This window comes from Podarcis erhardii (genome assembly GCF_964252035.2).
Source record: "Podarcis erhardii genome assembly, chromosome: 10".
In the NCBI taxonomy this organism is placed as follows: domain Eukaryota; kingdom Metazoa; phylum Chordata; class Lepidosauria; order Squamata; family Lacertidae; genus Podarcis; species Podarcis erhardii.
In genome coordinates, this window is record NC_138500.1 from 75066537 (window position 1) to 75084432 (window position 17896).

Below are 17896 nucleotides of genomic sequence, written 5' to 3' on the forward strand. Positions count from 1 at the left end.
TCGGACACGACTAAACAACTAAACAACAACAACAAAATGTTGGGCTCTAGCTGGTTCTTTCCGGAGAAGGGATTGGGGGGGGGGGTTTGAAAAGGGCAAATTTCACATTAGTGATTATACTCAGGTCCTGTTATACAAATGCTCATTATATGAAAATTCACTTATCCAAACACGAGGAATTGGTACCAAAACCTCGCTATATACACCTCAGATATAAACCTCGCTATATACACCCCTTGCGCAGTACTGTAAACAAATAAGCAGCTGTAGAGAAGCCTTACTTTTTTGTACTTTGCTGTCCACACCAGAAACCATGCTGGGAAGGAGGGTGAGAGATCAGACAAATAAGAGAGCATTTTTTCCCTTCCTTGTTTGCCTTCTGCCAGGTTTCAGGAGATTTTCTCATCATTTTAGGGTCAAAATTCTGTGGTTCAGAACGCATTAGAAAATTTCCCATAGGGATCAAAGGAAATCATCAACTCATGATGTAAACACATTTTGTTCAGGTAGCGGGACCATAATGCCTTTATATCAGTCACTGGTGCAATCACACTTGGGATACTGTGTACCGTTTGTATCCCATCTTAAAAAGGATATAATAGAGCTGGAAAAGGTGTATAACAAGGAACCCAAAATTTCCCTTATGAAGACACACAACAGCAATTGGGACTTCTTAGCTAGGAAACAGCTGAATTCTGAAGTCATGAACAGCAGGAAAGTGGAGAGACAGCAAAATGTCTCCCTTACTCATAATGCTAGATTAACTCAGAATCACACAGAAAAATGGAAGGACAGTCCACTTAGGACAAAATAAATGCAAGGAATTAAAACATGGAATCAGCTGCTACAAGATGTGGCAATGGTCACTTTCTATAGCTTCTAAATGGGTATTTAAAGGGGCAGATTCAGGGAAGATATGCTTCTTAAGGCCTGCATAGCAACAAAAGGGAACATTTCAAGGGCAGTATTCCTCTGAATATCAGTTGCTGCCAAACATGCAGGAGCTGATCCTTACCTGCTCTGCGTGTGAGGTCCATGGAAGCATATTAATGGGGAAAGCATGCTGGATCAGCAGAGCTGTTCTTATGGCCTGACATGAGTGGATTACTGCTGTGGAAATCATGCTGGGCTTCACCACACCATGGAGCTACACAGTAACCTCCGTATGTGTTTTCACCTGACAGATGGAAATATTGCCAGTGAGGACAGTTCACTCTCGGACGCTCTCGTTCTGGAGGATGGTATGTACAGCATTCATTGCAATATATTGTATTTTATGTCTCTGCTGAAAAAAGAAGCTTGTGTTGTGTCAAAGGAGTTGGGGCAGAATCCTGTCAAAGCTCAACACTTCTCATTGGTTTTAGTGGGAGAAGTTTAAAGTACATCTATCTCTGCCTTAACATCAGTGGGACTTAAATGTACTTGGCTTTGGCTGGATCATCGCCTAAGGCTGTAAGAACTCATTTTTGCAACTGTAGTAAGACTTCCAGGACTCTCTCCTGTCTATATAATCTTCCTGGAGAATCCTGTACTATATGTTTTTCTCTGAGCCCACCTCACTTAAAATTGTTTTTGTTTAAAGTAACATTTCCAAGATAGTTTGGGATGATTTTATTTTGAGCAGTCACTACCCAAATATCCAAATAACCTTTTTCAACTGAAAAGTAGGCACAATTTCCTGCAACCAAAAGTTCAAGCAGACGCCACACCCCTTGTAGAATGATATTATACTGTCACTTGTGGGTATTTTGCTGCACTGAAAAACATACCCATCATCATCATCATCATTTTTAATTTGTATACCATCTTTCTATCTTACAATACTCAAGGTGGTTTACAAGCTGAAGAAACAAAAAATGTACATCTTATGACAATCTAATGCAATACAAAATGTGATAATAAAACAACTTTAAAACAGGCAACCTACATCAAAAAAGTAACATTCAACAATCATTAGAATAGTATTAAATAATAATAATAACATATAAAAGTTAAACAGAAATCCACTCAACAGTAAATAATTTCTAAACTATAATTCATAAAACAATGGCAAGCCACGGTACATAAAGTAATACAATACAAATTGAGAAGCCGAGACCAGAGGGTAGGGCAAGGCTTGCCTGATGAAGGCTCTCCCTCACCTCTGAACTGCAGGCTTTCAGCACTTCCTGAGGAGAAGAGAGGTGGGAGGTGGGCCAGCTTCAGTCTCAGAAGATGTTCCAAGTAAATGATCTGTCAAACCCAACTACGTCAACCTTCTGCTAGGGAATCTGCCCATGTGCTGTTCAGTAAAGATCACTTGGGTGCTGGATCGAGGGTTTTATGGGTAATACAAAATGGTGGTGTAGAGTATGGGGATGAACGCTTTCCATCTAGCAAGGCTGAAGACAGCAGCAGCAAGAAGCAGGGTGTTCACTGCAACTGACCCAAAGCTTTGGCAGAACCTCCCTGGGTAGATCGGAATTAACTCTTCCCTCATTGTTTCTCAAAAGAATTGCAAAACTCTTTTATTCTGACTGGCATTTGGAGATTGGTGATATGAAGAGCTGTCTTGAACTCATGTATTACTTGACTGTTGAATTTTAAGGCCTTTTTTTAGGTATATGTATATAAATCGTATGCATAACTAAAATACAGATGCCATACTACTTGACTATGCTCAAAGCAGCTTATATAAAAAATACAACAGAGCAATTTAAAACCACAATTAAATGTAAGCCTAAAAAAAGGCCTTAAAATGAACATATATTCTACCTCTTTACACCTGTATCAATCTTTTTAATTGTAAGCTCCTTGAGACACGGGCCTCTCATCTTCTAAAAGGCCATGCAAAAAGTATTTAAACAAAATAGTGTTCCTGTCCTTTAGTTTTCCTCTTTTTCCCCATTTCAGAAGACACTCAGGTTACCAGCACGATATCCCCTTTACAGTCCCCTCACAAAGGACTCCCTCCCCGTCCCCCGTTGCATAATAGACCAGCTCCTCCGCAGTCCCTGGAGGGACTCAGGCAGGTGCACTATCAGAAGAAGGACTATGACAAGTCCCCCCTCAAGCCCAAGATGTGGAGTGAGTCATCCTTGGATGAACCCTATGAGAAGGTCAAGAAGCGCTCTTCACACAGCCATTCCAGGTTAGTCATAATGGAGAAAGACATTTCCTTATCATGCAGCACCCATTTATAAGGGGGGGGGGGGACGACCAAGGCTTTGTAAGCAAATTTCATGGATGTGCAGTGGGATACTTAGACTCATAGAACTGCAGAGTTGGAAGGGACCCCACATTCCCAGAAGTTTCTTCAGCAGTTCCCAAAAGCCAAAGAGGTTAGTCACTGCAAAGTAGTACAGTCGTACCCTGGAAGTCGAACGTAATCCGTTCCGGAAGTCCATTTGACTTCCAAACTGTTCAGAAACCAAAGCATGGCTTCAATCGGAAGCTGCCATCCAGGTATTCAATCAGAAGCTGCTGAAGCCACTGAAGCACCGCTGGATGTTCAGCTTCCAAAAATAGTTTGCAAACCGGAACAGTCACTTCCGGGTTTGCATCGTTTGGGAACCAAAACATTCGAGAACAAAGCTGTTGGAAAACAAAGGTACAACTAAGGTAATAAACTGCAGCTTGCTTCTTCAGCTGTGGAAGTAGCTCTGATGAAGACACCTGAGGAAACAGCACCTCAATGCAAAACATAGTTGATTTGGCTAATGCCTCTGCATCTCCATGATGGAAGGTGCTTAATTCAAGGTGCTCGTGCTAATGTTTAAAGCCATAAACAACCCCAGGCCCCAGATATCCGAAAGACTTGCCTACAGGTCCTCTTGGGTATTTACATTGGCGGAGGGGCCATCTTGTGGTGGCCCAAGAGAGGCCCTTCCCTATGGCAGCCCCTAAGCTAGAGCTTTCCAAACTGTGTGCCCAGGCCTGGAAAAGGGTTAGTTTAACCTCTGGTTTGCTAGTAAAACTGAATTGCTGTGCTGTGAGATGATGCATGTTTCCAAAGTGTGTCAGCAACATGAAAAGTTTGGAAAGCTCTGCCCTAAGCTATGGAGTCCTCTTATTGCAGAGGTAAGTCTGGCATCTTCATTTTGCAACTTTACCCTGGCTTTTGACACTTGAGGTGTGTATTTTTAGGACCCACCTTATTTCTGTGATTGCAAGTTGTTTTAAACTGTTTTTAATGCTGTGCTTTAATTGTTATAAGCCACCATGGGAGCTTAAGGTGAAGGGCAGGTAAATTAATAATAATAATGGCCGCCACTCCCAAATAGCAAAACAAAAATAGCACTCACTGAATACATATTTACAGCTGCTTAGGCAACACAATACAGCAGCAACAGCAGCAGCAGCAATAGTCTGGTAGCCTCCAGGTGTTGTGGGATGACAACACCTGTCATCCCTGCTGATTGGCCAGGCTGGCTGAAGCCTATGGGAGCTGGAGCCCCACAACATCTATAGGGCACCAGGAGGGAGAAGTCGGTCCAAGGGGCAACTGTTGCAATAAGAAGTTGCGCAATGGGATCCTCTCTGTGTCTTCCAGGGCTTCCTGTGCTTTATTTGGCACATTATTTGTGCTTTAGCTTATTGTTGTTAAAAAAGGAGCAATGCAGAGTAATTTAGCAGAAAGTTAGTGTAGTAATGTCTAAAAGCATGAACAGTGAGCCCAGAATTCCCTTGAGTAAATTGCACTTTTGCCAGCCTCTAGATAACGTCAGGCAACCCCCTCTCTCTCATCTCACTCCCCAGCTGTAAGAAGAGTCGCACTGGGCTGCTGAAATAGGACCTGTCAAGTCTGCTAGACTTAAGAAATGAGAATTGTCGTCGTACCCAAAAACGCTTATGGTTTTCTCATATGCCCATGTAATAAAGTATAAAAGCTGCATAAAGAACGCTGCCCTGATCACTGTGTTTCCTTTTGTGTGCAGCAGTCACAAGCGGCTTCCCAGCACTGGGAGTTGTGCAGAAGGTGGAGGGAGCAACTCCCTACAAAACAGCCCCATTCGGAATCTGCCCCATTGGAACTCCCAGTCCAGCATGCCAACAACACCAGATCTACGGGTACGCAGTCCACATTATGTGCATTCCACTAGGTAAGTTCTCCCAGTCCAGTAGGTCCTCAGCTTCTCTTCTCCCACCCCCTACCAAATGTTAAATATGGAGCCTGGAATTCCTAAAGCCTGCTTAAATTTCATCAGGGTGCTCAAGAGTTGCTCACAGTCCTCAGTTCTGTTTCAGCTAAAAGAAAGATTCTGATATTTTGGGGAGGGATAGGAGCCTTTTAGCTAAATCAAGTTTGAAAAATAGATTAAAATTATGTTCTTGAAATCCCTTCACATCCCAAAAAGTTGCATACAGTATGCCTTCAACTTGCGTTCATTAATTTGTGCACATTCAACTTTACATGCATAGCAATAAAGAAATAAAGAGGGGAATGACTTTAGCAATCCCATCCGCCATTGAAGCCAATGTTTTGATTATAAGCGGTTTTGGCTTTTTAAAATATATATGTATATATATATAGTTTTTCAGTTTAAAATTTTACAATCAATTATCCAACAACCAACATAAAAACAAGATTCCAAAGAATCTCCTGAACTTCCCTCCTTCCCTTTGTGAGTCCTTTCGTTAACCATTTCCTCCTACATCTTTTATAATAATCGAAACCTTTTTCATTAAACTACAAGTGTTATTCCAATCCTACTGGTGATTTTAGCTGTTTCCAATGGTTTTTAAGATAAATTATGTATTTTCCCCATTCCTTATTTAAATTTTGGTCTTTCTGATTCTTTCGGTCATTTTTGCTATTTCGGTGATTTTGGCTTTAGGCACGATTCCCGGAACGTAAGTTCCCCCACATAAGTTGAACAGCTGTTTTACCTGGGTACAGGTGCTCTATATGTGTTCAGTTGGAACTGACAGTGGCCAAAGGTCAAAAAGAAATGTACCACATAGCAGAAAAGTGTTACCACAGTTGTTTTCACATGATGCCATTTCGCAAGTTCTAGAAAACATTTGGTCATGGAATCCAGCTAAACAATGTTGGAAGCAATGTGATTATTTGCTTACAAAAACAAGGAAGCATGGATGGATGGTTTTGTGTATTTATTAGGCAATATCACATCTGCACTCAGCTATGATGCTTCTTGGGTGACCTTGGGCCTGTCAGTATCTCTTATAGAATGTACAAGGGGAAGCATATGAGTGAGATATAAATGTAATACATAAATAAAATGTTATTAGGTAGGATTTTGATGGGTGTTCAGCATCAGATGCTTCAGGGCCTGTGGAATGGCAGAGCTAAAGGAAACCTTATCCACTCATTAAATTTAGGTGGATGTGTTATTTTCCCTCTCCAAATGGGAGAATTCATAGAAATAGATGAGTTTTAAATTTATTGGCACTTCCCATTTTGTCCAATATGGAGCTTTCACATCTCTCCACCTTAGGGACTTACACTAATGGTTTCTCATTGGGAATTTGACTCATTCCCCCCCCCCCCCAAGTAAAGGATGTGAAACCTCTACTTCAGAAGAGGAAGAAGTGCAAAAGATTCCCTGCTGTCACCATGTGTAACATCACCTGTTAGCCTGGACTTCCAGAGGTGTCATTATTGTCTGGTTGTGATGCTTAATGCAGGCTTTCACATACTTCCTGTATTCTGAATTCTGCCAGCTGATGGTGACCAGTGGCATCTTTACATTGTCTTTTTTTTAATATAATATTTATTGAAGTTTCAAATAAAACAAATACACAAAAAGACAGAAAAAACACAAAACAAGTATACTTTCAGTCCTTATCTTCTTATACCTTATTTCCCACGACTTCCTCTCGCCTCCCCTTCTTGTATTCCAATTCCAAATGTTAGTTCAACAAGTTCTTGAGTTTTTACCTTATTTCATTGTTATATCAGTCCTTCTACCTAAACCCTTTTTTCCAAGGTTGACCCAGATTCCCTTCCACGAATTTCCCAATTTTATATTAATAGCAAACCAAAGATACAAAATAAGAAATATCAAAGAAAGTATTTATACAACCTTTGGATTGATCAAACCCCACCCTCTCTTTCCCGGTTTCGATCCCCAAACCAATGTCCAACAGTCCATATTCTATCAGCCTGGCGATCTCACATCAGAGGCTTTTAAGTCTCTCTCAGTTCCTCTTTGCCGGTTCTTTGGATAGTCCTTCATATTGAGGCCCAAGTCTCGGGGGAGCACAATCCCCAAAAAGTCCATATTTCTTCCGGCCAGGCCTCCATGTTTGGAAAAATTCGTGAATTTAAATGTCCCAAGAGCTCGAACATCCATCTTAATCAAATTTGTAATCCACAAGTCTTCAGGTCTCCATCTAAATAAGTCTCTCCATTCTTCCTTCTCCAATTCAAGCCAAATCTTCATCATCCAGTTCTTATTTTCCTTTGTGACCTTTCTGCCAGGCCTCTGGCCTACCTTAGCCTTCTGCAACATTATAACTCCTCCTTCCTTTCCCTCCAGATCCTCATATTTCTCTTCCACTTGTTCCACTTTCTCAGATTTGTCAAGTTTCTTTCCCTGCTCAGCTGCAAAGTCTTTTATTTCCGCTACAGGGGCTTTTGGTTCATAGACAAAGACTTGGGTCAAGTCCCTTCCATTTCCAGTAAAGTTGTTTACTGTTTCATTCAGTCCCAGGACCCCTGTAGCCAAAATATTACTTTGTTCTTGAAGCTTTCCCAAGAGATAAAAAGTCTTGTTCAACTCAGTGAGTATTTTTCCACTTCCAGCCATTCTTGCAGTGTCCCAAATCCCCCTCTAGAGGGATTGTAGATATTTACTATCCTTCTAATTCCAGTCCGAAAAACAAAATAGCTTATTTTTCGACAATTTATAACCAAAATGTAACAAATCCAACTGGCAAAGACAGCAAAAACAATGTTACTTTGTATTCCTCAACTTTGACAGCTAATTTTGACAGCTGTCAAAGTCTTCTGTATCTTTCCAACAGGCTCTCTCGCTGATCACTCCCGGGTCCCGGGGGGTTACGCAGCTCTCAAAATCCACTCTTATCCTCCAGCAAAATTACTTATACTGTCCAATCATGAAATTAATAACTTTGTTCAGTTGCAATAAAAGATATTCTCTCGACCTTAGTTATTTAGCCCTTGCTTTAAGTTGTCTACAAGACGGGGAGACGGACTTCCTTTTTGTATCTTCCCTGGTCGTACCAAATTCCAAAAAAAAATTTCCTTTTTAAGTCCAATTTCTATATTACTCACGGGTTGTTGCTTTTTGGTCCGAATGTTCTCAGGAAAAAGTCAGCGCTCTCCGTCCATGGCATGCGGCTTCACTCAGCAGGGGAAGCAGAGGACTCTCAGCACCGCGCCGCTCCCGTCCCCCGTTCCAAAGCCTTTAAAAAGGCTTCTTCGCAGGTCGGGGGGCGCAAATGGTGCCCGCCGAGTCACCAAGTCCACAGGCTTCTGCGCCTGTGGTTTCTAAGGGTCCCCGCGTCGCCGGCGCGGCAGAACCCGATCCCTGCAGAGCCGATTCCCTCCGGAGCTCGGAGGGAATCCGCCATTAGACGTTGGCGCTAACCCGGAAGTCCCGGCATCTTTACATTGTCAGGCCTAGGACTCCACTGTATTTTCTTCAGATATTATGCAAACAAACTACAGAGTTAACCATGACAATGTCTTTTTGTATGCAAACTCTGCTATGGTGAACTGACCCCAAATTTGTGGTTAGATACAATTACAAAGAATAATTGATTTCAGAGATCCTGCCTTCGTTCTGCAGCTAAAAGGCTGGAGTCCCTATAGCACAGGGTCAGGCAGCCTTTAATTGTTCTCTTTCTGTTAGCCTTCCTTTGCCACCACAAGTGTACTCATTCCACACCACAACTGTAGGCAAAACTACTGGAGCAGTTTATAATTACAACCTTTTTTCTGTGCTTGCAGGTCTGTGGACATCAGCCCTACTAGGTTACATAGTTTAGCACAGCACTTTAGACACAGAAGCTCCAGTTTAGAGTCCCAAGGGAAGCTCGTTGGGTCAGAAAACGAGACGGGGAGCCCCGATTTCTACACCCCTCGGACTCGCAGCAGCAATGGCTCTGACCCAATGGACGACTGCTCCTCCTGCACCAGCCATTCCAGCTCTGAGCACTACTACCCTGCTCAGATGAATGCCAACTATTCCACCCTGGCTGAGGATTCCCCCTCCAAAGCCCGGGAACGGCAGAGGCAGAGACACAAGTCGGCAGGGAACCTGGTCTCCTCCAATTCAGGAAGCATGCCCAACCTGGCTGCCAGGAACGGGACTGGCCACCACGGATTCTATCTGCACAGCCAGAGCCAGCCGTCCTCCCAGTACAGGATCAAGGAGTACCCTCTCTACATCGAAGGGAGCTCCACGCCAGTGGTTGTGCGCAGCCTGGAGAATGACCAGGAGGGACACTACAGCGTGAAGGCACAGTTTAAAACATCTAACTCCTACACGGCGGGGGGAATGTTTAAAGAGAACTGGCATGGGGAGGAAGCGGACTCCGTCAGGCTGACCCCCTCCCGTTCTCAGATCATCAGGACTCCGTCTTTGGGCAGAGAGGGTCACGAGAAGGGGTCGGGAAGGACAATGGTGTCAGATGAGCTGAGGCTGTGGTACCACCGGTCCACAGCTTCCCACAAAGACCACAGCCGCTTGTCGCACACTAGCTCCACTTCGTCGGATAGCAGCTCCCAGTACAGCACCTCCTCTCAAAGCACCTTCGTGGCGCACAGCAGGGTAACAAGGATGCCTCAGATGTGCAAAGCAACGTCAGGTGAGGAAGATGATTTGTACCCATATACAAGAGTCATTCCTGGGGGTTCCACATGTACAACATAACCAAACCGCCCCCACATCTCACTGCTCTGGTGGTGTGGCCTTCTGAGCAGCCCTAGGTCTGCATCCGTCGCAATCAAATGACTCCTAACACAAAGACACAGCCAAATTACTCACAATCAGAGGAGGGTATTCGTGGGTCTCTGCATGAGTCACTGTATTGAGCTTGTTGCTTTCTAAGCAGGAGCTAAACTTCAGTAACACAGGCAGAAACACAGGGACTCTCCTGAGGATGGGTAATTCTTGCGCTCTGAGACTCTAAACTTTTCAAGCGCAGGTGTAAAGTGTGTCATCAGTTGTAATTCAGGAGAAGAAGCATGACCCCAGCAACCAATCAGCAATTTGGTAAACACTGGCACAGTTATACAATATGTGCTTTTCACTATCGGTGAATGCCGGTAGGGGGAGGAAGGGGCATGTTAGGTCAAAGGTTTTAGCAATAAAGGTAGAAGTTCTGTTTGTTATTCGCTTGTCATGTGAAGCAGGGTGAATCAACAGAAGGACAGTCCAAATGAGTTTTTAAAAGGTGATGAAAAAAGTACACGACTGTTGTTACTGAAATCTAAAACTGCTGCAACTGGTGTAACCAAAGGTGCAATCTTATCCTCGTTGACCTGGGAGTAAGCCCCACTGAAATCATGGCTATGATACTCGCCTGCTCAAAATCTTCCTTTTGCCACTGACTCATTCACTGGTCTCAGCTGAGCCTTTCTCTCTCAGCTCCAGCCCTCCCACTCCTCACAATAGGAAGGTATGTTGCATACCTTTGGAGCACTCCAAAGCACTATATAAATGCTAAGCATTATTATTTAAAATTGAAGGCAAATGGATTTCATTACCAAATTATGATGAGAATGCTCTTCTAATAAATTCTTCCTGAAGGAGCGTCTCCACTCCTATCGTTCTGCCCAGACACTGAAGTCCAGCTCCAAGGGCCTTCTGGCGGTTCCCTCGCTGCGAGAAGCCAAGTTACAGGGAACCAGGCAGAGGGCCTCCTCGGTGGTGGCACCCGCACTGTGGAATGCCCTCCCACCAGATGCCAAAGAGAAAAACAACTACCAGACTTTTAGAAGACATCTGAAGGCAGCCCTGTTTAGGGAAGCTTTTAATGTTTGACAGACTATTGTATTTTAATATTTTGTTGGAAGCTGCCCAGAGTGGCTGGGGAAACCCAGCCAGATGGGCGGGGTATATATATATTACTATTACTATTACTATTACTATTAGTTTCCATTTTTCAAATGAGCTCATAAACAATGAAATCCTGGCACCATACAACTTTTTAAAAATCAGCAACAAGGATGGCTTTTCTCCTAGTACAAGCAAAATCATGAAGAATGTTTGTTTATATAATATTAGGATTTACATCCATATTAGCTGTACTTGTAAAAGGCCACTTGTGCAGCTTTTATTTCTAGAATTGTTATTACTCAACAGGGCAAATTAAAAGTTAGAAGGGAGGCAAGGTAATTCCCCAAATTATTCAGAAGTTCTTTCCTTGTTTTTACCAACTCACTCCAACCTTTATACAATTTGGCAATCAAAATAAATCAGGAATTGAAACATTGGCCGGAATATAAGACTTACCTGCAAATAAGCCGCACCTTTAAAATCCAAGGCTTATTTTCGGGTGTGGCTCACCTCCCAGCTCTACTGCCCTGAACGGGGGGGGGGGGGGGGAGCCAGCATTCTCCCCAATCTGGCACCGGGAGAGGCTTGGGAGATGCAAGCGGGTTGTCCCGTAATTGGGGGGGTGGCTTATATTTGGGCTAATACAGTACTTTCACAAGACTTGTTCACCAAGGACTTCACCAAGTTATTTAATCTCTTGGTGAAATGGATAAAGTGTTAAAGTATTTTCAGAAATAAAATGTAAATGTTTTCCTTCTTTAATTAACTTAAGGCAGCTAAAATATGAAGTGTATGTTAAGAGTTTGCCCTGAAGGTACTGCTTTGGAAAACTTATTGTCTCTCAAGGTTCTGCAGTTGTTACTAACATTGCCAGCTGTGACCCTCCAGTGTCCAGTGGGGTCCAGTGGCTGGTGCTCCATGGGGCTGAGTTGCAATGGAGCAAGACAGCTGGCCCCCAGCAGCAGAAGCAGCAGCAGCAATGTCAAGCTCCTGTTGACATTTAAGATGGTCTCTCATCTCCCTGAGGCTGAAGGAAGACAAGGGATGCTGTCAGTCCTTGTAGTCACACACAGATAACTCCACGCAGACCCCCCTTTGAAACTGCATGAAGGGTGGGGGCTGGGGGGAGAGTGAAAAGGAGAGGCTGGATATGTTGTGGTAAGCCGTGGCATGGGCAGCTGTGCTGAAGAAATAATTAACTTGCACTTATGATTTTATACCAAATAATATGCCATGTTTCATCTCCGTTCCACGAGTTACTACTGCACAGACGTAACAGCATCATTGCATTCCAGTCCCCCTAACTGTGTGTGTGTGTGTGTGTGTGTATCTATCTCTATCTCTATATCTATCTATCTCCATTTCTTTCCAGCTGCCTTACCGCACAGTCAGAGGAGTTCCACACCATCTAGTGAGCTTGCGGCTACACCACCCAGCAGCCCACATCACATCCTGGCCTGGCAGACAGGGTGAGTATGGGCACAGATGGGCACTCGGTGGCAATGCGTTCCGTTGCTGACCCATCTTCCCTAGATGCTAGTCAAGCCACACATACAGCACAACCAGATGCATATCTACTCAGAAGTAAGTTCAGTGGGACTTGCTCCCAGGTGAACATGCCTAGGATTGGAGCTCTAGTGCAGGTCATTTCTTCTATGTTCTACCCTGCTTGTCTTTATTACCCGTGCCAATGTCTTCATTTAATTGTAAAAGGGGAGGGGTGAGTCAACAAAAAGCTCCCAGTCAAATTCCCATGGCCTGGACCTGTTTCCACAAGTTTCATTTTGTAGAAATCCACAGTGTGTGCACATTCAAATTCAATCAAGCACAGTGGAATTTAGCTTTTTGTTTTAAATGAAAGGCAATATTTGAGGCAGCTGGCGAAGGCCATTCCAGAAACACCATTGCAAATGCCCTCCTGGACCCCCTGCACTCTATACATGTCTGATGTTCCAAAGTGCTATTTCGGAGTTAGGTTAGCTGGCCATTTCCCACTGGACAGAACTTCTCTCTCCTGCTTCTCAAGAACAAAACCAATAGATAATATCCAATGTGGCAGAACACCGAACTTGGATGAGGGTTTGAAGCCCTGCTCAGCCAAGCCCTGCTCAGACAAGACGACGCTAAGCTGATCACCATCTCTTAGCCCAACCTGCCTCACAGAGTTGTGATAAGGGCAAAATGGGATAAGGTGCATGTATGACACTCTGAAGCAAGGGGAGCCAACTCTGCGCCCCCTCCAAATATTTGTTGAACTACAACTCCCAACAACAACAATCCTGATTATTGTTTATGTTGGCTGGGGCTGATGGGAGTTGTGAGTCCAACATCTGGAGGGCACCATGTTGGCAAGCCACGCTCTATAGCCTTTTCAGACATTTTTAATGAGAGTGAGAGTTTAAACTACAGCAGTTTGTGCACCAGCCCCAATCCTCCTCCAACCTTTCATGCGTTGACCACAAAGACCTTCCAACCACATTCAGCTCCGTTAGAATCTCTGCAAACCATAAAGGACAGGAGGGGCAGACATTTGGCAGAGCAGCAGCACTCCTTCCTCCTACAGTTGGAGGCCTCCCACAGTCTCTTGGATACCTGAACTCTGCAAAAGATTCTTAGCCAAAGGGCAGGATACAAATGCAGCAGACTAAATGCTTGTTGGAAGTCGCCCAGAGTGGCTGGGGCAGCCCAGTTGGAGCAGCATATAAGATTAATATTACAGTGGTACCTTGGTTTACGAACTTAATCCATTCCAGAAGTCTGTTCTTAAACCAAAGTGTTCTTAAACCAAGGTGTGCTTTCCCATAGCGGTGGGAACTCAATTTACAAATGGAACACACTCAACAGGAAGAGAAACATGTTCTGCTTCCAAGGCAAAGTTCACAAACCAAAACACCTGCTTCCGGGTTTGCAGCGTTCTTAATCCAAGTTGTTCATAAACTAAGCTGTTCTTAAACCAAGTATTATTATTATATTCTTGCATAAATTTTGTCTCTCAAATGTTCCACTACCAAAAATAGTCCATAGTTGGTGGGGTGCCTAAAAGTATGAGCTGTGTTTCAAATGCTGTGTTTAAAAGTATGAGCTGTGGTTCAAATGCTGGCTTTGAGCAGGATCAGTGGCTTCGCTTCATTGTTGCACGGGAAGCAATAGGGGGAGAATAAGGCTGTCATGATTCCCGAGAGTCTGCGTGAAGTGCTGTGAAAAGATGGGATCTGCTTTATAAATGCTGGGTATTGTTAGTACTTAAAGAAAACAAGTCAAGCACCAACTTGCACACCCGGATACATTAAAACATGGTAAGAACTGTGCGCTTTCTAGAGACAAGCTCCTTTTCTCACTGTGGGAATTGTGTTGCCTTGCCCAGCAAAAAAAACCCCAATATTTTGTTTTCTTTTTCCACGCCCCTTCCCTGTTGGAGGCCTCCCACAGTCTCTTGGATACCTGAACTCTGCAAAAGATTCTTAGCCAAAGGGCAGGATACAAATGCAGCAGACTAAATGCTTGTTGGAAGCTGCCCAGAGTGGCTGGGGCAGCCCAGTTTTTTTTGGGGGGGGGGGGCATATCAACAAATCAAAGTGCTTAAAATTCTCACACAAATTTGCACACAAATCAAAGTGCTTAAAATTCTCCTTAGCGTTCTCCCTGTGTTACTAACTTCTTTTTGTCTTCAAAGATGATTCACCAACCTGTTTCTGGCTGGATTAATAAGCTCTTAACAAGTGTTTTGTGTCACTGTTTTCCTTTAACATCTCCTCTTTCCTCTTTCTCTTTTGCCTATCCTTTGCTCAGAGACGCTCCAGACAACTCACCCACTATGGATGAGTCTCAGTCTCCAACTCAACAGAGTACTGATGAATAGAGGTATAGTGAGGGGATGTTTTCTATATTGGACCCCCCACCCCACCCCCTCCCTCCATGCCGCTGCCCCTCCACCTTTTGTTCCCCTGTGGATTTTGTCTTCTTTCAAAAGCACCCTGTTCTAGAGTTTTATGGGAATGTGAATTCATTACTGGATAGTTATTTGCATCCATTAGACCCAATATATGAGATATGCAGGTGGGGGACGCGGGTGGTGCTGTGGGTAAAACCTCAGTGCCTAGGACTTGCTGATCGTATGGTCGGCGGTTCGAATCCCTGTGGCGGGGTGAGCTCCCGTCGTTCGGTCCCAGCTCCTGCCCACCTAGCAGTTCGAAAGCACTCTTAAGTGCAAGTAGATAAATAGGGACCGCTTTATAGCGGGAAGGTAAACGGCGTTTCCGTGTGCTGTGCTGGTCTGGCTCGCCAGCTGCAGCTTCGTCACGCTGGCCACGTGACCCGGAAGTGTCTCCGGACAGCGCCAGCTCACGGCCTCTAGAGCGAGATGAGCGCACAACCCTAGAGTCGGACACGACTGGCCCGTACGGGCAGGGATACCTTTACCTTTACCTTTACCTTTATGAGATATGCATGATTCCAAGTTGCAGATAGGTGCTGTCTTTAAATGAGAGAGTCTTTTATGTCTGCATTTACTGTGCTGGGGGGGGGGGGAGAATCTGCCCAACCACCTGGAAACAATTTTTGTCACAGGCAAGGAGAGGTTTGTAAACCAACAGTGCCATTTTTCAATTAATAACCCCGAAATATGACCCGCTACAGGTGGTGTTAAACAAGGTTTCATGTCATTATTATTATTACTATTATTATTATTATTATTATTATTATTTTAAAACTGTCTTAGAAAAGGCACCATTAAGTACTTTCTAGAAGCATACAGCTGCCAAGTTAACTGATTATTGACCATAGGACTTCATTCTGTTAAGTTTCCATTAGGTTAACCAACAAAGTCTTATCTGAAGCAGCCTTTGCCAACTCGTTGCCCTCCAGATGTTTGGACTTTAACTCTCACCAGCCTTAGGCAGCACATGTGCCAGGACACCAGGCTGCTGAATTCGGATCTAAATACTGCTTGTGATGGATTACTAAATGCAATTTTTATGCACCTTGTTGGGGCTGGGAAATTGCAAGCAGGGAAGTAAAATGCAGAAAAATACAGATTCTAACAGTTAGACCCATGCTTAATTAAATGTGTGTATAACCACTAGTGACAAAAAAAAGTCCCCCTGTACAGTCACAAGTATTTATTTATATTTGCTAACTTAAAGTAACATCTCCCCGGGATAAATCACATGCAGTTGCTGGTGTTTGGTGTCAGATTTGCCACCAGTAATGAGAAAAATTAAAAAATTGTCCAGTAGCACCTTAGAGACCAACTAAGTTTGTTCTGGGTATAAGCTTTCATGTGTGTATCTGAAGAAGTGTGCATGCACAGGAAGCTTATACCCAGAACAAACTTAGTTGGTCTCTAAGGTGCTACTGGACAATTTTTTAATTTGTTTCGACTGCGTCAGACCAACACTACCTGAACCAGTAATGAGGTTACCCTAGGTGTGTCATTTCCCCCCTCACTTTGACAGTGTACCCTTCCAAGCAGACTGATACATGGAAATTTATTAGGTGAAACCTTTTCCCAGCATGGAGTGCAGGTGAGAGCAGCTTCAGTAGGTCAGGCTGTTGTTTAAAGTCTAGATTTCTTCTTGGGACAGTGGGAGGGAGGAGTCTAATCTCATGAGCTGGGGAATAGTGCACAAGAGGGGGCCAAACCGTAACGCAGTTACAAGACACTGCTTTATGCATGCTCCCGTCTCTGAATGCTCGTGTGCCAACTTGCATGTATCTGTCCACTCCTGTTCCTTCCTTCCTTCATCTGGGCATGCCCTTCCCTTCAAATAGATAAGATGTTTGCTCCATGATTGGCCAAGTTCCCATTCCTCTGATATTGCTCTGGGCCAATGATGTACTTTAACTTTCAAAAACACACAAATCAAATAGGGTTTGCTATTTAAGCAGTGTGGCAAAACTGATGTGCTGGTGCATGGTTAGCTTTAGACTCAGGATTACCCTGAGAAAGATTTCACAGGAGGCTGGGTGGGGAACCTTGTTTCAGGCCAAGGGCCACATTCCTTTCTGGGAGGCCTTTCAAGGGTCCTGTGGTGGTGGTGTGCAGGGCCAGAAGCAAAAGTGAGTGGTGCAGCATGTGACTCTTGCTTCTGTGCAGAAGAAGTCAGAGGTTTCTATATTTCTTGGTCAGACCACACCTGGAACACTGTCCAGCTCTGGGCACCACAGTTTAAGAAGGATGTTGAGAAGCTGGAACGTGTGCAGAGAGCAGCAACCCAGATGATCAGGGGTCTGGAAACCAAGACTGATGATGAGTGGTTGAGGGAGCTGGGTATGTTTAGCCTAGAAAAGAGGAGACTGAAGATAATTGCCATCTTCAAATATCTCAAGGGCTGTCACATGGAGGAAGCTTGCTCTCTCCTCCTGCAGGGGCTAGGACCTGAAAGTATGGCTTCAAGTTGCAAGAAAGGAGATTCATACTAACCATCAGGATGAACGTCCTGACAGTAAGAGCTCTCCTTCCTTGGAGGTTCTTACACAGAGGGTGGGTGACATCTGTCATGGATGCTTTAGCGGAGACATTCCTGCATTGCAGGAGTTTGGAATAGATGGCCCTTGTGGTCCCTTCCAACTCTACGATTCTATAATTGTATGGTTCTGTGTCCTCTGTCCAAGCAGCCTAGTTTCTACACATGCATACACCTCTCTCTCTCTCTCTCTCTCTCTCTCTCTCTCTCTCTCTCTCTCCCCTCCATCAAGACAATCAAGAGGCATAATCAAGAGACATTCCAGCTGGGGAAGAGTTCTGATGGCCTCATTTGGCCCCCAGCCCTTAGGTTTCCCCACTCATCTTACAGCAGCAATGCACATGAAAGTTGCCAAGAGTGTGTTTTCTCCACTTCTTCAACCTTCATTGCTCTAGTCTCTGAGGTTGTAGTTCTACTGCCTCTTCCCAATTTGCTAATTTGAGTTTCTGTCCCTTCTCTCTA

General features: G+C 44.1%; 1 protein-coding gene and 1 long non-coding RNA gene across 9 annotated transcripts in view; one reads left to right on the top strand and one right to left on the bottom strand.

Moving 5' to 3' along the window:
• The window catches only part of FRMD4A (FERM domain containing 4A), a 434031-nt gene that overhangs the window by 411974 nt on the left and 4161 nt on the right, over positions 1-17896 (top strand). For 7 of the 8 annotated variants that reach the window (XM_081879084.1, XM_081879085.1, XM_081879086.1 and 4 more), the window contains 5 exons: positions 1185-1241; positions 2893-3130; positions 4917-5081; positions 8918-9777; positions 12343-12439. In XM_081879084.1, the coding sequence (XP_081735210.1) occupies positions 1185-1241; positions 2893-3130; positions 4917-5081; positions 8918-9777; positions 12343-12439 (1417 nt within the window). Of the gene's footprint in view, positions 1-1184; positions 1242-2892; positions 3131-4916; positions 5082-8917; positions 9778-12342; positions 12440-14759; positions 14832-17896 lie in introns of all 8 variants that reach the window. The other variant, XM_081879081.1, reaches the window with a different exon arrangement.
• LOC309351510 lies at positions 15837-17893 on the bottom strand. Its single transcript, XR_014160878.1, has 2 exons — positions 17669-17893; positions 15837-17619 (listed from the first exon to the last, which is right to left on the bottom strand). It is a non-coding gene; the product is annotated as an uncharacterized lncRNA (long non-coding RNA).